Source organism: Rhinatrema bivittatum, chromosome 7 (genome assembly GCF_901001135.1).
Source record: "Rhinatrema bivittatum chromosome 7, aRhiBiv1.1, whole genome shotgun sequence".
NCBI lineage: Eukaryota > Metazoa > Chordata > Amphibia > Gymnophiona > Rhinatrematidae > Rhinatrema > Rhinatrema bivittatum.
This window is the reverse complement of record NC_042621.1, coordinates 10,158,280-10,182,450: the sequence shown is the minus strand read 5'-3', so window position 1 is coordinate 10,182,450 and position 24,171 is coordinate 10,158,280. Positions and strand designations below refer to the sequence as shown.

Genomic DNA, 24,171 nt, shown 5'->3' with positions numbered 1-24,171 from the left:
GATCAGGAGGACTTTGGTATGAACTGTCAAAATGACTGGTTTATGACGTCTGGGAAAGGCTCACAACCTTTGTTTCATCGACTCACTGGACTTGCTTGCTTGTGTTACTATCTGTACTGCTGTCCTTTCATACAAACGTGCTTGTAAGTCAAGACCAAAATGGCTTGTCCAGTCTGCCCGCTGGAGATTCGTCTGCTTTGGGTAGACAGGTGCATAAAGTTTCCCTGGGCAACTCAGCACCAACCACCCCCCCCCCCCCTCTCCCATGTCTTTTACCCTGCCCTCCATATCTACCCCGAGCATGTCCAAAACAGAGAGGTGGACTGGTGAAGAGGGCAGCGGGCCGAGAACCAGGGAAGCCAGAGTTCAAATCCTGCTTCTCCCACTGCTGCTCCCGGCAACTTTAGGTAATTCACTTTGCCCTCCGTTGCCCCAAGTACCAACTTAAGACTGTAAGCCCTTGGTGGGACAGGGACCTACCTGCTGAACCTGAATTGTAACTCACCTTCAGCTTGAGGCTTGGAAAGGCAACTCCAGTCTAACATTTATGACATTCATGGCCTCCACCACGTCTGCTAGTAGGCCAGATCAGGCCTTGCCATCTTCAACTTTGCATTGTACAAGACTAGTACTTAACCCAATTCCCAGGTTCCCTTCTATGTTTTATTGCCACGATGTGTAATGATCCCCACAGCCAGCAAGGTTAGCGAAGCTGTGGTAAAAGAACCAGTCTTCCCCCCCCCCCCTCGCTGAAGTTTGGGTTCTAACCCTGGTCCATTCTTGCAGCCACCCAAGCCCTTTTGTCAGCCCAGTGCTGGCACACCACTGCTGTTTAGGGTTGTAACTGCCACCCCATGCAGATCCCCCCCCCCCCCCCCCCCCAATCCCTTCTCAGAATGTAGGTCTATTATGTACAAGAAGCACAAATGCAGCCGATGCCACTGCTGTTTTGGGCTGAACGGCCGCTCTGTGCGGGTTATCCCAGTGCTTCAGTACCATCGTCTTGTCTCCATGGATCCTCGGTGTTTAGACCACACTTTTTTTTTTTTTAAGCCCCTTACTGTGTCTGTTTCCTTCGGAAGGGCATTCCAGGTTATCCACCACATCTTCTATAGAGGACGGTCCACTACGTTTTCTTAGTCTACAAAGGTTTCTCAGACAATTCTCCTTATCTGTCTCATTCTCTCTGCCTAGACAGGGGCATAGATAATGAACATAACATCCTCATTATACATGGCCAATTGGAGGGCTATGTGTGTGGTGGTGAGGGGAGAGGGAAAGAGAGTGGAGGGCCATTTAACGCAGGCCTCAAAAGTTCAGACACGTTCATTTTTTGGCATTTTCATGCACTATTCTGTCTCCCTTTTTTTTTTTTTTTTGGTGCCTTTGTTTTCCCCGTGTCAGAATTTTTTATTTTTATTATAGCCCGGGGTCTTTCTGGAGCTCCGAGAGAGCCTGTCATCATAACGTGAACTATTAATGCGTATTCCTCACAGCAGTTCTAACGAAATAATTCCACTCAGCAGACAGACAGACATACCCTCAAATCTCAATTTTTCTCTAGCCATCCTCCTTGCTAATACAGAAATGTTCTGCTTTCCAAGACAACCCAGCTCCACACTGTCATGTTAATGTTGTCCTCTGAAACGACAAAAGAAGAACAGGTAAGTGCTGAAATCTTGTTGGCAGTGAGCGGCACCCCGTGGATTCCTGCCCTGTCTTTCCTCTTTGCAAGTGCTGATGCTCACTTAGCTATTAATTGTACGTAAGGAGCTGTGAGGTGCCACCCATTAGGACTGGCACTGAAGGACTTCCTGCAGAGCTCATTGTACCTAATCTACTGTTAAACTTCTGCTATAGATGCAGATAAACAGGTCTGGATTTGTCAATAGGCACACTAGGCCTGTACCCAGGGTGGCAAAAATCTGGGGGAGGGGGGCGGCAGAAGGTTGCCTGAAGATTTACTGCCTTCCAGCTGGGCTGAATCTCACTTAGCCAAAGGATAGCCCTCTGCTTCCTGACCCGGCCCCCTCCCTTCCCAGACAGCAGGCAGGGAACACAATGGGAAGAGAGTGAGCCCGGAGCACAGAGAGCAAAGGGGGATCGTTTTGGCAAGATTAGGAGGGGGCTGAACGGGGATTCCCGGAGGTTAGGAGAGAGGCTGAGGGATGAGAGTGGATCAGATGGGAGCAGGACCAGAGCACAGATGGGACACCTCCCTCCTCTCCTTCCCCATCCACTGCAATTCAGGTTCTCTTTCCCTTGATCTCAGACTCTATCCCCCAGATCCTGGATCCTCCCTTCTCTCCTCTCCCTTCTCTGAAGATCCTGGAACCCCCCCCACCATGTCCTACTCCCGTTCCCTCTTCCTCAATCCCAGAACCTCGTCCTCTTTTTCTCCCATCTCAGATTCCCGATTTCCCCTCTTTCCTCTGCCTTTCCCATCTCCCATCCTCAATCCTCATCCTGTCCTCCTCATACTCCTACCTCCTATCCCCAGCCCTTTTACCTTCTCCTCACCCCATTCCTGATCCTCCTCCTTGCTTCTCCCCATCCGTGGCCCTCTTACCCATTCCTGAGATCTCATCCCTCTACTGATACTTAGGATCGCTTTTCCTCACCCAATAAAATATAAATTATACTGACACAAGCAAGGTTGGCAAATTACTTAAAACCTTTGCTAATGTGCTTCAGATTTTTCACCCACAATCTATGCCTGAGCTGCCACAGTGAATGGGACTAGGGGCACTAAACTCCTAAATCCCTCTACCTCAGAACTGAGGCGCCAGTCAAAACTTTTAGGAACTAAGGGTTTTTTTTTTTCTTGGTATTAAAGTTTTGACTTTTTTTCCTCTTTTTGTTTTGGTTTTTGTTTCTTTTTGTTCAATTTTTGGGAAGGGTTGTTGTTTTTTTTTTTTTGGAGGGGGGGGGGTTTCTGCTTTGTTTTTAATTTTCTGTGTTCCCATCCATTCTCTTTCAGGCCTCCTTTCCTCTCTCCAGCCTTTTCTGTGGCTTTTCCCAAGCTCGGGCGATGCAATAATCTGGGTGCTAAGAAACTGTGCGCTGCTTTTCAGCACAGTTTTTTACATGCAGATTAATTTTACGTTTAACTCCGGATGCAGTAAGCTAATAAAATGCAAACGCAGGGAAGCTAAAAACTATGCGTTTCCATTAAAATTGTGTTTTGGGAACAAGGGTGTGGTGGTTAGGGATGTGAATCGTTTTTGAACGATGATAATTTTAAAATCGTCCAAAATCGTTAGAGTGCACGATACAATACAAATGCCCCCGATTTATCGTCAGGGGCATTTGTATTGTATCGTTAAATAGGGCTCGAGAAAACCGGCACACCAAAAAAACCTTTAAAATAAATCCCCCACCCTCCCGAACCCCCCCCAAAATGTTTTAAATTATCTGGGGTCCAGTGGGGGGGTGGTCCCGGCGCGATCTCCAGCTCTCTGGCCATGGCTGCATTGAGAAATGGCGCCGGTGGCCCTTTGCCTTTATCATGTGACAGGGCAAAGGTAGCGTCGGCGCCATTTTGGTTCCTGGCTCCCAACGTCATGCGTGCAGGAGATCGCTCCCGGACCCCGTATGACATAGTGAGGGCAAAGGTAGCGCCGGCGCCATTTTGAAGATTGGCAATACGGCCCGCGTGCAGGAGGTCGCTCCCGGACCCCTGCTGGACTTTTGGCAAGTCTTGTGGGGGTCAGGAGGCCCCCCCAAGCTGGCCAAAAGTCCCTGGGGGTCCAGCGGGGGTCCGGGGGCGATCTCCTGCACACGTGACGTCGGGAGCCAGGAACCAAAATGGCGCCGGCGCTACCTTTGCCCTGTCACATGATAAGGGCAAAGGGCCACCGGCGCCATTTCTCTTAACGCAGTCGTGGCCAGAGAGAGGGAGATCGCGCCGGGACCACCCCCCCACTGGACCCCAGGTAATTTAAAACATTTTGGGGGGGTTCGGGAGGGTGGGGGATTTGTTTTAAAGGTTTGGGGTGGGTTTTAGGATTTTTTTGGTGTGCCGGTTTACCCGCCCTCCCCCGATTTACGATTTTTAATGATTTTTAAAAATAAAAACACGACGATCAGATTTCCCTCCCCCCCAGCCAAAATCGATCATTAAGACGATCGATCACACGATTCACACCCCTAGTGGTGGTGGTGGGGGGAGGCATCCCTGACAGGCAGCTGCTGCCACTTAGCTGGATAAATACTGATTTATCCGTTCATGAATAGTGTTTTCCCACTGGTTGGTAACTGACAGCATGGGGTGCAGGATATGTCTATGGCCACTTTATACAGTAAAAAAAAAAAAAATGCCCTAGGTCAATAGTGATTTCATGGCACCATTGAAAGCCTGAGCCCTCTAGTGGAGAAATCCGGGGAAAACCAAACCTGGATTATCTCTAATGTTATTTTATTTTATTTTTTTACCTTAGCACCATTACTATACTTTATCATTTCTCTAGCCACACTGTGCAGCCTTTTGCTGATATTTCGGTATGCTATTTCCTGGCTAAACCCCTTTGCAATAAAGATTTTAAAAATCCTATAAGCAAGCATCTCAGATTCTGAAGTTTTGCAGTACCCCATGCAACCTCCCCTGCATTTTGCTTGTTAAATAGCAAACAACAAAAGACAACACTTTGAAGACACTTGCTTAACAATGAAAAGCATTAGCAGGAAAGTAAAGAATTCTAAAATCCAAACAGAGAAGGGTTTATACTCTTTTGCAAACCATTTCAGGCTCGTAATTAAAAAACGACTTGCAAATAGGTGCACATTTGTTATGCCTGTGGCTTTCAAGGCAGAAAGTAGCAGGAAGGCGAGTAAAATAAAATACAGGAAGAAAAAACTATTTAAAAAGAGCGTTGGCTTCCATCCCTTTTCCAGCCCAACTTTCGCTTTTCAGTGAAGTGGAAAGCTGAGGGGGCGTGGAGGCATGGGCACAATGTTACTAATGTCCCAGGAGGGGAGGAAAGGAACTGCGACTGACATCCTGCAGGGGTAGGGGAGGAAAAGACAGGCTGGGAATACCTCCCTAAGGGAAATACTGCCATTTCCAGCAATAAAGCTAGAGTTGCCAACTCACACAGAAAGAAAAAAGTCTCTTCCTTTAAAAAACAATCCCCATAATGCCCATCCCCCCATACAAAAATCTATATTACATTTCATGTTCTACCAATCTTCCGGAGTCTCACTCCATATAACCGACTTATATTATATTCTTATATACCTATCCATAATCTATTAACAGAGACCAAAATGTAACTAGCTTTAGTTTTCTAGTTTTATTGTATACTTGTAAATTTAGCATTTGGAAGTGTTACGTGTATTTAGTTGTTTAAAATGTAAACCGGAGTGAAGGCATTATGCTATACTTCGGTATAAAAAAAAAAGTCTTTAAATAAATAAATAAATAAATAAATAAATAAATATACACTTCTCAAACAATGTCGACCCCCCCCCCCCATCAATCAATCAATGCTCCTAGAAAATCCGGATGAAAACCTCTACACAGACCGAACCACGAGAACCCTGGTTCAGATTATTCTTTTGAGGTCTCTTAGATAAGCAAAAAAAAAAAACTACAGATCCCTACATGCAACGGAGCAAACCCGGGACTGGATCAGCCTTGTTGGGTGTCCCCGGGGGGTGCGCTGGCAACCCGAAATAAAGCGCGAACATGTGTGTGTGTGTGTGTTGCGCGCGCACACACATAAAGCGGACCCCTCGTTGCTCTCCGGGGGTGGGAGAGGAATCGCGCGACCAAGAGGGAGCCGAAGTCCCTTCCCTCTCTCCCCCCTCCCTCCGCCTCTTCTTCCACTCCTAAAGAAAGAGAGCAGCGCTGCCATTGACGTCAGAAGGGGAGTCACGTGACCCGGAGGAGCCCAAGCAGCAGCAGCAGCTTGTGCGGAGCGCGCGCACACACACACACACATACTACAGACACATACACACACACAACACTCCCCCACCCCCAACACACACACACACCAGCCACAGGCAGACACATAGACAAAAGCAAAAAAACAAACAAACCAACCCCCCGCTGATCAGCCCGGAAAAAAAAGAAAGCCCCCAGCTGTAGCTTTGTCTCTCTCTGCTTGCCCGGATCTAATCCTCCCTCGCCTGGACACTCATGGAGAGCCTGGATCTGACACATTGAAGCCCTGGAAGAGGAAGACATGGCCAGGCTCGCATCGGGATTTGCTTTCTTTTTTTTCTTCTAAGGGGGAGCGGGTGGTATTTCGTGGAGATTTTTTTTTTTCTCTCTCCCCCCTCCCCACCACCTTTTTTTTTTTTTTTGCGTCCTTTTGGGTTGGAAGTGAACAATTGAGAAGAGAAAGCCAAAGGAAGGGAAAGGAAGAGGAGCAAAAAGAAAGAAAAAAAAAAAAAAAAAGCTGCTATGGATTTTAGTAGCAGCCCTTGCGGGGGCAGCGATCACAGACAGATAGAGGAGAGCAAGCCCCTGCTGGGGGAAATGTCCGCGGGCGAGGGCCACAAGCCGGGGGCCGTGACCTGCCGGCGGGCCCTGCTCCACTGCAACGGCAGCGGCACCGGCATGCGGTACAAACTGCTGCAGGAGGGCGACATCCAGGTGTGTGCCATCAGGCATCCGCGGACCTTCCTCAGCAAGATCCTCAGCTCCAAGTTCCTGAGGCGCTGGGAGCCCCACCACCTCACCCTGGCCGACAGCAGCCTGGCTTCAGCCACGGTGAGTACGCACATGGATGGGGGGGAGAGGAGTGCGATCGCCCCGTGCCCGGTAACCAGTCGTGGGGGGTGAGGGGTTTCTTCCCTCCCCTCCCCTCCCCTAAGTGCTGGGATGCCTCCAGAATTCTTGGTCGTGTCCCGGCTCCGCGGGGGCAGTCCTGGCTCCGGGAGCGCGTGCGGCGCTTTGATTTGCGATCCGGGGTTGCGCTCGGGCGTTGCATGTCGCCGATTAAAGGAAAAAAAAAACAAAACCCCGCAATCGCGTTTTATGCGTTTCCTATAGCAGTGGGTAATCTATGTGCGTTTCTTTTTTTCTTTGCATTAATTACTTTAAATGCGTGCCATTGGTAGGATCCTTGATATGTGTAAAAGTAAATGGAAAATGGAAATGGCCTGTAAATGCAATGCAATTCCGAGAGCAGTTTAGAAACACGAGCTTGGTGAATTCATTGAGGGAATAGGATTAGCAAATGTAACAAACCAAAATCAACTCCAAAATTCAGAAGGATTTCTTTTTTTTTTGGTATAACAAAATCTTAGTAGGCGGGCCTTTACATTGATATTGTAAAGTCTTAAAAATAATGTCTTCTGTTCCAGCCTGAGTGTAAAAAAAAAAAAAAAAAAGCAGCGACTGAATATCATTTTCATTTCTTAATTTTAAAAGTGGATAGACTCTGTGGATTCGGATAAAGTGCTTGGGCCTGACTGGGCCTTGGCGCTGCCTGCCCCCTGCGCTGAGTCTCTGCCTAAGATCTTATCATTTTTTTTTTTTTTTTTTTTTTTTTTTTAAATCTCATGATTTTTCCAGAAAATCCACTGCTGGGCACTGTTCATCAGTCATGTTGCCTTTAATAGGCGAAGCTTTCCTGTTTCAGATACAAAGATACTTGTTCTACATGTGTAGAAATGCTTTTTTTGTTTATATATAAATATGAGATTGTTGGGTGGAAAGGGGGAGGACAGAAAACTACATTTGCAGAGTAAGCTAAATTGTGGAAATCCACTAATCCCAAACTCTGCCTCTTCCTCTCTGTGTACATGTACACAGGCACACAGACACATTTATATGATGGAGGTTTTGATAATGCTTTGCATTGGTCTGTGTCAGCTTGTATGCTTTCATTTTGTGGGTGTGCACCATAAAGTAGAACACAGAGTGTAGAGAAACATATTTTTTTTTTTTATAATTCTTATTTTTACATTTTTCATAACAATGAAAATGGATTAAAAATCCTTCAGAAATGAAATTCAGGTATTTGATTTGAGTTCTCTCTTGTTAACAACTTACCTCAGTATTATTTGTTAGGAAAGATCCAGGAATTCCTACATCTTCGGCTGCAAGGAATTTCCTTTTTGCTGGCTGAAAAGTTTTCAGGCCTTGGGTTTTGATCCCAGGAAATAATAACTGCTTAGAGACTCTTGTACGCCAAATGTAATTCCTAATAGGCTCTAGTAATCCTAGACAGAATCGGAGCTCTAAAGCCAGAGGCTCGCATCCATGGATCCTGTTCTACCTCCCCACCACCACCTTCTGAGGCTGCCCTCTTGCCGGAGCTGTTCTTCCAATCCGTTGCAACCACGATTAACGGTTTTCCTTGCATGTTGGCTACCTACCTACCAGGGTTGCGTGAATTTTGATGTCGGGGTTTGGAAGGCCTTGCTCACTCTCTTCCATCCTGTTCTGTGCCTGCAGAATAAAAGAAACGATTCGTTTCAAGAGGCTTTCCTGAAAGAATTGTTGAAGCACAGATCAGCGATGCTGAAGAATGCTGTTCTGCTCTGGGTAGCACCCAGTTTTCACACTAGAAAATGTCCGTCCCCCCCCCCTGTGACCACAAAGTTATTTGTGATCATCTTTCCCATGCCCTCACGAGGAATCTTCTCACTTATATGAGAACTTACATTATGGTATTTCACCACTTTTCTCTCGCTCCCTTACCCTCTCTCCTCGATTTGTAGCAAAAACCAGAAATAAAGGTCATGCAAGTTGTAGTTGATGCTTTTTTTTTTTGTTTTTTTTTAATTTTGGACTAAGGTCGTACAAGCTTGTTGTCCCGTGAAGAGGTATTGTGTACACATTTGGTTGACTTTTTTTTCTGTCTATATGCACTAATACTGCAGCCAGAGCAGAAACCAAAAGCCATTGGCTGTTAGTGGCCCGGGGAGTACCAGTTGAGTTTCACTGGTCCAGTACTGTCAGAGCTGGGGTAGGCCATCCCTCAGCATTTCCCTTCAGGAATCACTGTCGAGGCCATCAAAAAAAAAAAACCAAAAACAACCCCCAAAACACCAGGCCCCCGACTGCACCTTAAAGTGATGTTTGCTCCCAGTTCTGTTCTTTGATATTTGTTAAGGGAGCATCTCTTTATTACCCACCTGCAAGCCTTCCACAGTCTGGTCAGGGGCAGTGGTTCATTCGGGAAAGAGTGTTTCTGCTGACCTTTTGCCCCCCCCCCCCCCCCCCCCCCCTTCATTACCTTTTACAGGCCCTGTGCCTAACCTGAGAGGAAGATGTGGCTCTGGCCCCAGTCAGGTGCACCTCCCAAACCTGCAGAGGATCTCCAGCCTAAGTGCAGTTGGGATTGAAAGCCCCCGCCTGTTTGGTGTTTGACCGGCCAAGAAAATGTATCTCCTGAATCTGGCTGGAGGATGTTTGTTCTAATCTTGTGACATTTGTCCCACTAACACTTGTGAAAAGAGGAAGGGTTCAGTCAGCCACAGCCTGTTTGTCTAAGGTGATAAGAACTGCTTTTCTACTGCCACAAATACCTGTTATGATGTGAAGAGGAAGGGTTTTCCCTTTTTTTTTTTTTTTTTCCCTTCCCCGCTTGCAAATGCAAACTTTATTTGAAAATGCTGGTGGCCTTTATTTTTCTTCTTATAGTAGGAGTTTAGTGATTTATAATGCAATGTTTGTGCCACCAATATAGCCAGCCACCATTTCTTTGCTTTTAGGAGTAGCTTGTTTAATACATTTTATCTATTGGACCTCAAAGACCTCATTCAGTTAGACTTTCCTACCATTCTGTGACTCTGGGTGGCAGGGGGATAAAGCTTTAGTGAATCTGGCCCCAGATTTTGTTTGTCAACAGTTTATATGATGAATTTTGGGAAGAGAAATTTGTGCTGCTTAGACAAATGAGTTCTTTGTTGTTAACTGTAAGTTAGTGGGGTGCCCTGCTTCCCCAGAATCACTCAGCTGTTCCCTCTTATTAAGAATTATTTTATTTATTTATTTATTTATTGTTTTTGTTATACCGAGTTTCATGATAGGCATCACATCAACCCGGTTTACAAATAACAAGGAGTGTAAAGCATAACGTAACGTAAAAAACAATATTTTCAATAAGAACCTTGAACTTTAAATACAGTGAATCAGAAAAAGGGAGAGGGAAAGTTACAAAAAACAAGGAAAATAAACTTGGGATGGAAGGGGAGAAATTGAACAGCACAATATTTACATTTCAGCCTATTGATACATTAGAATAGCAAGTGAAAAAATAGGACTATGAAACGGTACATAGGTAATCAAATGAATAAATATGACACAGTTGTGAATGGTAATAGTATGATAAATATTCAGCAGGAATTAGTGAGAGAGGGTTTGAGGTTGGTTAGTTTTAGTTTTAGGAGTCCTCTTATAGCCATAAGAGAGACTTCAGCCCATAACGTAGGAACTGATTCAGATCCTCACATTCGTCTTACTTTTTCAGGTAAGTGGCTTTAGACCTTTTTATTTTCCTTATCTAGTCCTTTCTTCCCCCGACTCTCTCCCTTTGCAGGATCAAGAACACGTGTAGCTTTGCTGGGGAAGGCCGTGATCGGGTGCAGCGCAGATGAAATAAATAAGAGATTGATTTCTCTTTTCTTTGCAGCATGTGTTCTGTGCTTGCTTCGGATTTGGTAGATGATCTGAATGTTGTTTGTAGCATTTTTCGTGTTCCTGGTCCCCTTGAAATGCCCATCGGAAAGCAGAGTGCAGCATCGGGAGCTTACTCATATCCTGTGTGGGCTGTCTTGCTGTTCAGACAGGCAGAAGTGGGCAACTTCTGCAGCTGTCAGTGGACACTAAAGACTCATAGTTTGCTTTTCTTTCCGTGCTAAATGTCCAAGTATGGCACTTTTTTTTTTTTTTAATTTTATTTTTGCAAACTTCATTTGCTAGGTAACTGTCTGCCTGGGGAGCAACCAGATTTATTCTCCCTAGGGGGGAGAGGTTTGTTTTGAACCTGCATTTCTAACTGTAAATAAGACCCGAGCAGTTGTTGCTCTGCACAGAGCTGCGCTTGTTTAAAAGTAGCTTTCCTTGCCCGGGACGGTACGCTGGTTGCATAGTGTCAGCATATTTAGGGAGATTTACAAGAGGCCCGGTTTGGCAGATGGTACCCTTGTGGTCCAGCTTGGGGATCCCTGCTGTTTAATGCCAGGAATCGAAGTGTAATGCGCCAGTGAGCAGGTCTCAACTCCACGCGACAAAACCTTAGCAGAAGCTTTGCTGGACCTGTGTCGGGGCAGGAGGGGTGGGTACAAAAATGTACTTTTCTTCTTCTTTTCTCTTCCACCCCTCCTTTTTTTTTTTTTTCCCTCTATAGGTCTCCTTTTCTCCGTGCTCCCTATTTTTCCTCGGACCGTTTTGAGATTGGATATCAAAGAAGCCTTGCCCTGCCCACCCCAGCGTTGCCTCATCGCATCTAACGTGAAGACCTGGTTGCGGTGGAGCGCACACTCGTTTTCTTTGATGGTGCATGAAATGCCCTATAGGTGTGGCAGCGTACATAATCCATACGGTGCACTTTTTTTTTTTTTTTTTTTTGGGATTTCTGGGATTTCTCCAGAAGCAAAGGGTGTATACGGTTGCGTAAGGCACAGTGGTGGTGGTAGGGGTTCGCGGCCCAGGAGGTAAGGGTGGCAAATCCCGCTGTCAGAATCGCTGCCTCCCTCGACTATTTGGTATAGAAGAGATGCCTCCATGACCAGGCTGCCCGCTAGTAAGGAACCTTCTCTCTCTTTGTACCCGAAGCATGCCACGTCTGCTGCTTCCCATCTACAGCTGGTCAAGTCCCTCGTAGCTCATAGGCCTGAATCCACAGGAAGAGAGCTGCAAGTGTCTCGTACGGTCGACAGTTTCCACGGAATTAAATCATGGGCGCATCAAGAAGGTCCTCGCTATTCAATGGATACAACCCTAGCAGTTGCATTTTGTGATTGTTTTTGGGGTGGTTTTTTTTTTGAGCTGGCAGGTGTTGCGTGTGTGCTACAAGAAAATTTCAATTTTTATTTATTTATTTTTTTTTTTGCATCGAGCGTATCCTGAATAGATATTAGCAAACTGGAAAATTTGTTGGCCCTTTTGGGTTCTTGAAAGCCCAACATGTCTGTTGGTTCTCAGGGAAAATGGACTGGTTATTGGTTAAGTCAGCAGTGACTGAAAGTTGCAATGTAATGTCAAAATGGCATTCACTTGTGGTGCTGTTTCTCTACACTAAAATCTTGGTCTGTTGATCACCTTCCTCTCTGCATCAGGGGTTCTCGACCCCCTTCCCCCCCCCCTCCCCCAATTCCTTGGGAAACATTTAGCCGAATCTGTGGTTCAGAATATCTACGATGAATTTGCAAGAGATGTGCATGCGCTGTCGCCACTGTTTGCAGGTTTTTATCTCGTGCAAATTCATTGTGGGTTTCCTGAAAACCCGACTGGCTAAATGTGTCCCGGAGCCTGGGTTGCGAACCACTGCCGAAGCAGATTTTACAGGCCCCCCCCTCCTGTGGGAGCCGGCAGTAACACGTGACCCATCAGAAGATGAGCGAGTGCCTTCCAAAGTAGTCGACAGGTTCCATAATTCACCAGAAGACGTCACTAAATGTCCCTTTCCTTGTTATTTCAGAATGGCATCAAGCGAAAAAAAAACCCCCCACAAAAAAAAGGCTGTTGCTTTCACTCAGAGGTGGAAATGTATTTGTGTCTTGTAAGGGAATAGCCCAGAAGCCAATATTCTCGCCTGGCTTTGGGCGGTATTTTCTCAGATTATTAGTAACTGCGAATGGGCTGCATTATTTATCAAGAGGCGGATTCAGGACGTTTGGTGATGCCAAAATGCGACCAAAAAGGACCCGATGCCAAGATGCAGTGCTGTATTAACCGCCCCCCCCCCACCGAATCATGATCTAGGTCCTCCCAGAATCGGGGGCAGGAAGCAGGAATCTTGGGAGCCCTTCCCTGGGAGCTTGTGCAGAGCTGGTTGGTTGAACCTCTTGCTCCTACAGCAGTGCCATCACCTCATGCTGCCTTGGGGTGGTGGGAGGGTAAGAGAGAGAGAGAGAATCCGTGCATGCAGGCAAAAGCCCCTTGAATGACCCAGAAACAAGTTTTGTCATTGACTGCACAGCTGCTTCCTACGTCTTCACGTACGCAGGGCCAGAGCTTAGCAAGCTGCACCCATCGGGAAGTATCTCAGCTGGGTTGGACTTTGGGTGAGCAGCACCAAAGGGTGTCCTCGAGTAGGGCAGCAGAGAGCGCCTTTCCAAGCTCGTTAAAGCGGGTAGGTCCTTCTTCCCGGGAACGAAAAGAGCACCGTAAAATCTCCTTCCTCTTTGACGGTTATATTGGATCAAGATTGGCTTTGCTACAGGAGACGTCTCTCTGGTATCTGCTTTTTTACATTTTAAGAGACGTTTTGTTGTTCTGAGCTTTCGAAGGAGATTTGCTTGTGTGAAAGGCCGCGCTGGGCCCCCTGAAGAAGCCCCCAGGTGTGTCTCTCCTGAGTCTCCATTATTGCGGAGGGATGGCTGATTTGAGGAATCGGATGCTGTTTGGAAAAAGGCTGGAAGGTTGTGGGGTGTGTGGTGTGTTTTTTTTTTTTTTTAATTTGTTACTGGCAGTTTGGGCAGTGGAGTTGTACAGTTACCGTAAGTGCGGAGGCCACAGTGAAACATCTCTCAAATCCAAAAGAAGAAAATAGATTGGAGCATTGTACGGTCTCTGCAGCAAATAATCCGCATTTGGCCATCACATTTGACGATTGTGAACAAAATGTTTTTTTTTTTTTCTTCCTCCTTTGCTCTCCTTGCAGTAAAGCATCTGTTGCAAGACCAATAAGAGACTTCGGCGGCTGAGTAACAGAACCTTAAATGAGATCGTAAATTTAACCGTGCTGTATATGTCAGGCCGGCTTTACTATGACCATGGAGCAGAAATGGAATAAAATTAGAGGTGTCGCTGCTTCACGACCCAAACAGGTTTGCCAGATGCAAAGGATCCAGTTTCTCTAAATGTCCTTCTGGTTAAGGAAGTCATTATGTAATAATAATGAGACTCCTGGCTGGTGTTTCCTGCTTCCTCCTATTTAACTTCTCTCTTCTCAGTTGGCTGGTTAAAATGGTTTTCCTGCACATGTACTTACCGTACAGAGAAATTATATTGCTAACCCTGTCGAGGAGGGGGAGGTTTGCTTTCTCTAGACGTGACTGGACCGGCCAGGTGTTACAATGCCATGTAGTATTCTGAGTACCATTCTGCTACAATACCTTTTTGTGAGCTATTTCTTTTTTTTGCAGAGGGATTAGAAGGAAAGGTTTATTGTTCTGCAGATGACATGAAGATCTGCAAAAGAGTGGACATCCCTGAGGGAATAGACGGAATGAGACGTGATCTTAGAAAGTCGAGTGCTTGATAGTGAGGTTTCAGTGCCAAAAAAAAAAAAAAGGTCATTGTTCAGGGTGCAGAAATTTGAGGGGACAACGTGTGATTTTGGGGGGGAGCTGGGTACGATACAGCAGTCCACCAAAGCTGGGAGAGAGACCTTTGGGGGGTGATCATATCTGATGACCTCCAGGCAGTGGAATAGCGCAGCCAGGCAGTGGCCAGGGCTGGAAGGATGGTAGGATGCAGTGGGAGAGATGTGACTGGTACAGAAGAAGTGTTAGTTTCACAGCTCAAATCATTGATGAGACCTTGCATGGAGTATTGTCTAGTTCTGGAGCCAGTCCTCTGAAAGGACATAGAGTGGAGGAGATTCAGAAGAGGCCCTACCAACATGGTGTGCAGGTAGCTTGCAGGAAAAGCCCTATATGAAATAAGACCAGAACCTAAATATGTATACTTTATGGAGGAGGGACTGGATGGGCTAGGGGAATGAGAGAGACATTCAGATACCTGAGAAATAGAAATAATTCACATGTGGAAAATCTTTCTTGGTGGAAAGAACCTGCTAAAAGAAGAGGCCATGATATGAGGCTCCAAGAGGGCAGACTCAGAAATGCGGTCAGAAAATATTTCTTTCCAGAAAGCATGGTGGTTGCTTGGACTGGCCTTCCAGGGAAGGTGATGGGAGCAAAAACAGTAACCGAATTCAAGAAAGCCTGGAATAAGCCCAGGAAACTCTCAGCCACAAAGAAGACTTTGACTGGGGTCTATGGCAGTGTATCCCATTGTAGCTCATTTTGCAAGAGCATTTCTTACCAGCTGGTGTTATTTCTATTGCAATACGCAAGGAGTTAATTTGCAGCTCCTCTCATAAAACATGAAGCAGAATTATAGTTAAAATGAATTTTGATTTATGACCACCTCTCTAAAATTTAAAGTGATAGTTTCATGTACCCTCCTCTACACCATAAAGCTGACCTCTTGTGACTTCTTTTTTTTTTTTAAAGTTTCTGATTCTTTTACTTCTGTCTGAACTGCTTTCTAGACTGTGAGTGAAAAAAAACCTAGTTGAATTTTTGGAAGAACAGTTTCAGCTGAAAAACAAATAGTATGAATTTGTGAAAGCAAAGTGCAAAATCTTTTGTACTCAGACTTTTTTTTTTTTAATATTCCTGGAATAATCAGCTGTGAGCCTGGCACTGTTCACTCTCTGCTTAGCTTCGGACTGTTCTCATAACCTTGGTCCTTATTGTGTCATGGCCGCGTTTCCAGTTTAGGCCTTATTCTAAGTGCCAGAAATAGACAGGGTATGTGTGTGGGCAATGCAAATCTGAAAAAATCTCAGTAGAAACCAGGGAATAGTTTGATTCCTATTCTGTGTGTGTATGTTACATTTAAATTTATTAATCACCTCTTCTGCATACAACTGAGTGATTTACAGTAAGTAACCGTAATATATTTATCACAAATAAGATCACATAGTTAACAAAAACTCACACAATCAACTTCATATCCCCCTAATTCTCTACATATTAACCTCAAAATACAATCCTATAAATCTTCTCCCACTCTTTATCCGTAATGTCTTGCTGTTCCCGTCTCAGAATTCTTCTGTTTTTTTTCTTGTAATTTCATAATAGCTGCTCTCTGCCTCCTACTGTTTCATGTGTAAGGCAGTGACACCATCCCAGATTTTATTGACCCCTCATGGACAGGCAAAAGAGCCTCAGGCAGGTAGTAATGCTCAAAAGTTCCCAATTCAACTCGCAGGAAAAATTGGAATGACTCGGAACAGCCTCCACAGCCTCGTGTGTCTTAATGTATTGCCCGCTCCGTCACAATAAAACAGTCAGAATTTCTTTTTTTTTTCCCCCTCAGCACAAGCAAGATCATAAGGTACTTGATGAATCTTTCAAAATGTACATTGTGGAAAGTCTGACAACCAGTTTGGCTGCCTGGACTTCAAAGATCTTTTTTTTCAGTGAGGCGAGGCGAAAAGCTGCAGTAGCTTCATTGTTCGGATGAAACAAATATCTTGTACTCTCCTATTAGGTTACACTCCCTGCATGCTGCATAGGCAAATAAGTCAAATATTTGTTGTACTGACATCTATCTAGTAATGCCTATGGATTTTTTGATTTGCTAAGCAAACATCGCTAAAAGGCATAAACAATCTTTTAAAAAAAATAAACAAACCACGTCCCCCCCTTCTGTTGCACACTATTTTCAAAATGAAATGCATTTTCTATTTTCAGCTTGCCTGGAGCATGAAAAGCAGCTCTACTGGGCGCTGCCGCGGTTACCGTTTTGACCTTCAGCTGCCATACGGTGCCAAGGACTTAAAAATTTCCAACTGCTCTGGTGGCTCGTGCCATGCAGAAGATTCCCGGTTTGATCTCTGGTTCAGCTGGAAATGCCAGGAATTCATTTTCAGGCGTTTGGTCTGCCTCGCTGAGCACAGCCGGTTCCCGACAGCGCGGCGTACCGGAAGGGAAGAGACCAAGGGGGGAGTGCGCGCTTATCACATGGCAAGGAACCTGCCCTTATTAATCACTTCCATTTATCTGGTCCATAGTACATCTGGGATGGACTCTGTGTTTCTTTTAGATAAGATTTATTGGATGGCTAATATTTTAATTAAACAGGAACTCGTAGAGGTAATCTGTTATCTTGCAGGTTTTGCATGCGAAGAAACCGTTTTGAGACAGAGACGACCAAAAAATAAACCGGATATCTTCTTATCCACAAAAACATAACGTGAATATAGGGACGACCTGCTGCAGTAATGGGCAGCGGTGGCCTCGAGCGTGTGACAGAAGCCGCACACAGTGAATAAATATAATTTTCGCTTTAGGTTCCACGTTCTCTCGCTTTGGGTGTGTTTCTGTCACGTGCTGACTGATATTTGCTAACTCTTCGGAATGGGCCATGTCTCGGTCATGCACCGAATTTCAAGAATGGGGGCATTTCTAGAAGGGAAAAAAAAAGCAGAGCCTGGTATTTCTTCAATCAACTTGAGTAACTTTTTTTTTTTCTTCCAAAGGAACCAGCCTCCTCTTAAAGAATTTCAAACTATGAGAAATTAACAGGAACCATGAAAGCGTTCTTCAGCACTGTGAAGAGCATCCCGTCCAGGTTCTCCCTTCTGTGCAGTTGCGGTCAAGGCAAAACTATTTGGGTTTTTTTTGTGGTCGCCTTGCTCGACAGGCGATGACGCACTGACCCCGCTGGTGTGACCTCATTTGGTTCCTTTTCACGTAGGCCTCTGTTCTGCTAAAAGTTTTAGGCGTGGACAAAAACCAAAACCCTGGCAGCTGAACCGGGAAGCAGAGAACTCACTATGGTGAGCCCCACTGACTTTCTTTTTTGCCATCGTGTTCACCGGCCCTGACATCATCAGGACGAGCCGTCAGCTCCCATAAAATCGGCGCTACAGCGGCGACAAGACCGCAGCTGAACCAGGAAGCAGAGAACTCACCGTGGTGAGCCCCACTGACTTTCTTTTTTGCCATCGTGTTCGCCGGCCCTGACGTCATCAGGATGAGCCGCCAGCGCCCATAAAATCGACGCTACAACGGTGCACTGCAGCCTCCGGCGCGCCGCCAAAGCCGTGCGCGCCTAAGGGGCGCGCGCGGTTATGTTCGGCTTTGTCCGGCTTAGTCCGGTTTAGTATGGTTTAATGGGGGAATCTCTGCCGTTTTTAGCTGCCGCAGAGGCAGGCAGAGGCAGGCTTTAATTCCTCCACCTCCTGCTCTTTGTATACTCCTCCTTGTTCGCCCTCCCTGTTCATTGTAATTTCTACCTTTAAAGTTACATTGTAAACCGGTATGATGTATGCATACTAATACCGGTATATAAAAGTTTTTAAATAAATAAATAAATTAATAATCACAGTTGGATGCGCATAAGCGAATTTCCTGTTTTGAAGATTGTTTGGGAAATATGCCTTCAAAACGAAAAGGGAAGGTAAGGGTTTACCCCCCTACATCCTTTCCATCTCCTATACAACAGGAAATTATTAGTTATATGTCAGCTTCTGCACAAAATACTCCAGCAGCCAAGGACACTGCTGATCCAATACCTGTGGGAGGAAGGACTGGTTCTATTGAAGAGGCCTCGCTGAGTCCTAATCTGGGTCTACCACCATTGCAGAGGGCGAGCGTGGCGTCTCCTGGGTCATCACTGGAGCAGATAAGTCCCCTTGGTGTCAAGCTTGACTTGGCTAATCCAGGGGATAAAAATCCAGTAACAGAAACGGAGGTGGGTCAGCTAGGAGTTATGGAGGGTCAGGCCCCTCAAGTGACTGTTCCTGGAGTGGGTAATCTCCTACCTGGTGGGGATCCCTTTGAGATTACGGCACGCCCTACGGTGGTTACACTAGAATTGATGTGGGACTTGATGGTAACAATGTCAAATAATATTAAAGGACTGGAAAAAAAGATAGATTCCATTGCAGGTAAAAGTCAACAGGATATAGTGGTAATCCAAAATGAGGTGAAAAAATCTGAAGAGAGAATTAAAAGTCTTGAAGAAGCAGGTAAAAAGTCTATGGAATTTCAAGCTGCGGTTGTGAAGGATAGAGACTTTATCTAGGAGATTGGAGAACTTTGAAAATAATTTAAAACGTTTGAATCTGCGCCTGCTTAACTTCCCTCGGGTGGTTGGTCAGGCTCCAATGGAGACGATGTGTTTCTTGAAAGAAGTATTGTCTTTTTCAGAAGAGGAATTGCCTTATATAAGTGTTTGTTATTTTTTGCCTGAGAAAAATGACAATAGAAGTATAACAGAGCAGCCTTTTCAAGGAAATCTTACAAATTTCCTAGAGAACTCTAGTGATCAGATAATAGACGGGGGAATATTACTTGTTTCCTTTACAAATCTTTTTGATTTAAATAAGGTAATGAAAAAATACTTTTCCAAATATCCGATTTCTTTCTATGATAATATAGTAAAATTTTTCCCTGATCTATCATATACAACCCAGCTCAAGAGAGGGTTTTCTGGTCTTCCGACAAGAAGTGTTGTCTTTGGGTTACTCGTTTAATCTGAGATTTCCCTGCAAGTGTTTGTTAAAGAAAGAACAGGATATGTTTATTTTCTTTTTACCAGACCAATTAAAACATTTTTTGGAACAGAAAAGGTTACCTACCTCGTCCCCAATATCTAGTGAATAAATATTGTGCAGTTAACTGTGAATTTGTATGAAAAAATGTCTTAAGATTTCTCCCTATCTGTTTTATTTGGCCTCTGGTTCTCACAGCTGATAAGAACATAAGAACATGCCATACTGGGTCAGACCAAGGGTCCATCAAGCCCAGCATCCTGTTTCCAACAGTGGCCAATCCAGGCCATAAGAACCTGGCAAGTACCCAAAAACTAAGTCTATTCCATGTAACCATTGCTAATGGCAGTGGCTATTCTCTAAGTGAACTTAATAGCAGGTAATGGACTTCTCCTCCAAGAACTTATCCAATCCTTTTTTAAACACAGCTATACTAACTGCACTAACCACATCCTCTGGCAACAAATTCCAGAGTTTAATTGTGCGTTGAGTAAAAAAGAACTTTCTCCGATTAGTTTTAAATGTGCCCCATGCTAACTTCATGGAGTGTCCCCTAGTCTTTCTACTATCCGAAAGAGTAAATAACCGATTCACATCTACCCGTTCTAGACCTCTCATGATTTTAAAACACCTCTATCATATGCCCCCTCAGTTGTCTCTTCTCCAAGCTGAAAAGTCCTAACCTCTTTAGTCTTTCCTCATAGGGGAGTTGTTCCATTCCCCTTATCATTTTGGTAGCCCTTCTCTGTACCTTCTCCATCGCAATTATATCTTTTTTGAGATGCGGCGACCAGAATTGTACACTAGAGATGTGAATCGGAACCAGAATCGGATCCGATATCAGTTCCGATTCACATCTCTATAGATGTGAATCGGAACCAGAATCGGATCCGATATCAGTTCCGATTCACATCTCTATTGTACACAGTATTCAAGGTGCGGTCTCACCATGGAGCGATACAGAGGCATTATGACATTTTCCGTTTTATTCATCATTCCTTTTCTAATAATTCCCAACATTCTGTTTGCTTTTTTGACTGCTGCAGCACACTGTACCGACGATTTCAATGTGTTATCCACTATGACACCTAGATCTCTTTCTTGGGTTGTAGCACCTAATATGGAACCCAACATCGTGTAATTATAGCATGGGTTATTTTTCCCTATATGCATCACCTTGCACTTATCCACATTAAATTTCATCTGCCATTTGAATGCCCAATTTTCCAGTCTCACAAGGTCTTCCTGCAATTTATCACAATCTGCTTGTGATTTAACTACTCTGAACAATTTTGTGTCATCTGCAAAGTTGATTATCTCACTCGTCGTATTTCTTTCCAGATCATTTATAAATATATTGAACAGTAAGGGTCCCAATACAGATCCCTGAGGCACTCCACTGTCCACTCCCTTCCACTGAGAAAATTGCCCATTTAATCCTACTCTCTGTTTCCTGTCTTTTAGCCAGTTTGCAATCCACGAATGGACATCGCCACCTATCCCATGACTTTTTACTTTTCCTAGAAGCCTCTCATGAGGAACTTTGTCAAACGCCTTCCGAAAATCCAAGTATACTATATCTACCGGTTATTTCATTGATGTAAGAATAACAGTGTAAAGTATGTGTTGGAAGATATTTAATTATACTGAATGTATAGGTTATGTATCTGTATTAATTTTTGAAAAATCAATAAAGATATAATTATATAAAAAAAACAAAAAACAACCCTGCAGTGGGATGGAGCAGAACATTCCCAGACCCAGCCCAAATATCCCTGCTTGCAGCGTGAGAACAAATACAGCATGGCTTGAGGGTTTTGCAGAGATTGAGCAGCTCGGGAGCTTCTGCAAACGGAAGCCCCCTGCCATGTTTTGAAGGTTTTTGGCACTTCTGGTGTGGTGGTAGAATTTCGGCCTCTGCATTTTGAAATGTCCTCTTTTTGTTCTGCGGGTGGCCAGGGAGCTGCACTTTGGCCTTTTGACTATTGTTTCCCCACAAGAAAAAGAAAACCTCTTGGTTGAGGGGAAGCCCTGGAATGTTACGGAGTTAGAGACTTTCAAGATGGAGTTTTGTCGCCACCCCCTGCCTCTGGCCCGTGGTAGTGCAACGTGACACAGTAAGATAAGAGCTGCCGCTTATTTGTTCAGCTCAAGGCAAGTTACATTCAGGGTCCTGTCCCCAGAGAGCTTACAGTCCTCGGGCACCTTCGCCATGGAGACAGAATGGGAGCAGAGCCTTAGTAAAGCGGACCCTAGGTTTGTAGCTGAGGCAAGTGATGGCGGGTTGTGAAGGGACTTGCCCAAGGTCTCCAGGAGCAGCAGCAGCGGGATTTGAACCTGGGCCCTACACATTAGGCTGCTCCTCCAGTCCACTTGACTTTAAATCAGGCCTGTCTTTTTCCGTCCTGATGGTTTGGTCCAGTCCACTTGACTTTAAATCAGGCCTGTCTTTTTCCGTCCTGATGGTTTGGTCCAGTCCACTTGAATTTAAATCAGGCCTGTCTTTTTCCGTCCTGATGGTTTGGTCCAGTCCACTTGACTTTAAATCAGGCCTGTCTTTTTCCGTCCTGATGGTTTGGTCCAGTCCACTTGACTTTAAATCAGGCCTGTCTTTTTTTCCGTCCTGATGGTTTGGTCCAGTCCACTTGACTTTAAATCAGGCCTGTCTTTTTCCGTCCTGATGGTTTGGTCCAGTCCACTTGACTTTAAATCAGGCCTGTCTTTTTTCCGTCCTGATGGTTTGGTCCAGTCCACTTGACTTTAAATCAGGCCTGTCTTTTTTCCGTCCTGATGGTTTGGTCCAGTCCACTTGACTTTAAATCAGGCCTGTCTTTTTTCCGTCCTGATGGTTTGGTCCAGTCCACTTGACTTTAAATCAGGCCTGTCTTTTTCCGTCCTGATGGTTTGGTCCAGTCCACTTGACTTTAAATCAGGCCTGTCTTTTTCCGTCCTGATGGTTTGGTCCAGTCCACTTGACTTTAAATCAGGCCTGTCTTTTTCCGTCCTGATGGTTTGGTCCAGTCCACTTGACTTTAAATCAGGCCTGTCTTTTTCCGTCCTGATGGTTTGGTCCAGTCCACTTGAATTTAAATCAGGCCTGTCTTTTTCCGTCCTGATGGTTTGGTCCAGTCCACTTGAATTTAAATCAGGCCTGTCTTTTTCCGTCCTGATGGTTTGGTCCAGTCCACTTGACTTTAAATCAGGCCTGTCTTTTTCCGTCCTGATGGTTTGGTCCAGTCCACTTGACTTTAAATCAGGCCTGTCTTTTCCGTCCTGATGGTTTGGTCCAGTCCACTTGACTTTAAATCAGGCCTGTCTTTTTCCGTCCTGATGGTTTGGGACCCGGAGCTCTTCAGTTTCTGATGGAAGAGCCAGGACTGCAAATACCAGTAGGCGCCGAGATGGGAGTGCAAAAAAAAAAAAAAAAGCAGGAAAGCCAGGTCGCTTGGCTCCTGTGAAGATCCCCGATCGAACCTCCTTTCTTCTCCCCCCCCCCCCCCCCCCCCCCCCCCCCCCGCGTTGTAAGATGGCAGAGTTACACAGTAGTGCAGGGTGCTTTTGAAGACGTGCAAGTCGCCCCGCAAGAGAGAAATAACACATATCACCAATTCTCAAAGACTTACGTTGGCTGCCAATTCACTACAGAATTATTTATAAGTCCATAACCATTATTTACAAAACCATACATCAACACTCTCAGCTCAACCTTCAAATTCCTCTCAAAAAATTTACTTCAAATAGACCAATCAGAGAGTCCTACAAAGAATCCTTACAAATACCACATTCCAAAACCATGCGACACAAAACAGCCAGAGACAGGGCTTTCTCCACCGCAGGACCATCACTGTGGAACTCCATCCCACCAGATTTGCGACAGGAACCCTGCCTGCCCACATTCAGGAAAAGACTCAAAACGTGGCTTTTTATGAAAGCATTTCCTGACCTAAACTGAACCTTAATCAGTCTTTGACTAATCACTCTGACTTTACCTTAACATAGCAATTAACTCCACAGCATTAGGGCAATTCGTTATTACCTCAAATGCATTGATATGCATATATGTATCATATGTATCTAGTTAAAAACCCCAGCTTCTTTTCTCTGTTCCAAGTTATATTACTACCTTGTTTTATTGTAACTGCAACCCTTAACTTTCACTTGTATATTGTTACTATTACTACTACCTTTTTAATTTATGTTATTTATTGTTATTTATGACCTCTTGTTACCTCTTCACTTGTTAATTGTAAACCGACATGATGCGATACTCATCGCGAATGCCGGTATAGAAAAACTTAAAATAAAATAAATAAAATAAAATGAAGCTGGATTATAACCCGGCTGGGGAAAACCTGCTCCTTTTGGAAAAATAAACTTCTAGAATCGGCTTACGTAATAGCTACTATTTAAAATTCCTTTCAGGAATGCTTCCTTATTGCTTTCTGTCAACAAAGGGCAGGCTGCAAAGTAGATCAGACAGTAGTTTTCTGATATTCCTTTAGTTGTAAGTATGGGTGTGCACATGTGTGCTTCTCTTCTTGGTTGATATGTACTTGTATGCGTATATTTGTTCTATTTTATTATGCATTTATTCTTCTTGAAGCCGCTAGGATAACACGTTTTACGGGCGGGATATTGCATTTTAACAAATGAAGTGTATTGAGTGTAATAGGAAACTGGGTACTGCCTATCGGAGATGGAGATGAATTGGCTGTTGCGTGAATTTATCATTGTGTTGGCTTTACAGGAA

General features: G+C 44.7%; 1 protein-coding gene and 1 long non-coding RNA gene across 2 annotated transcripts in view; one reads left to right on the top strand and one right to left on the bottom strand.

Moving 5' to 3' along the window:
• Positions 1-1,363: 1,363 nt before the first annotated feature.
• Positions 1,364-10,668, bottom strand: LOC115094994. The gene is made up of 3 exons (XR_003857663.1): positions 10,423-10,668; positions 8,006-8,404; positions 1,364-1,641 (listed from the first exon to the last, which is right to left on the bottom strand). It is a non-coding gene; the product is annotated as an uncharacterized LOC115094994 (long non-coding RNA).
• Positions 5,757-24,171, top strand: part of CMIP (c-Maf inducing protein) — a 220,827-nt gene continuing 202,412 nt past the window's right edge. The window contains exon 1 of the mRNA XM_029608133.1: positions 5,757-6,718. Within this exon, the coding sequence (XP_029463993.1) occupies positions 6,410-6,718 (309 nt within the window). The 5' untranslated portion in view covers positions 5,757-6,409. The remainder of the gene's footprint in view (positions 6,719-24,171) is intronic.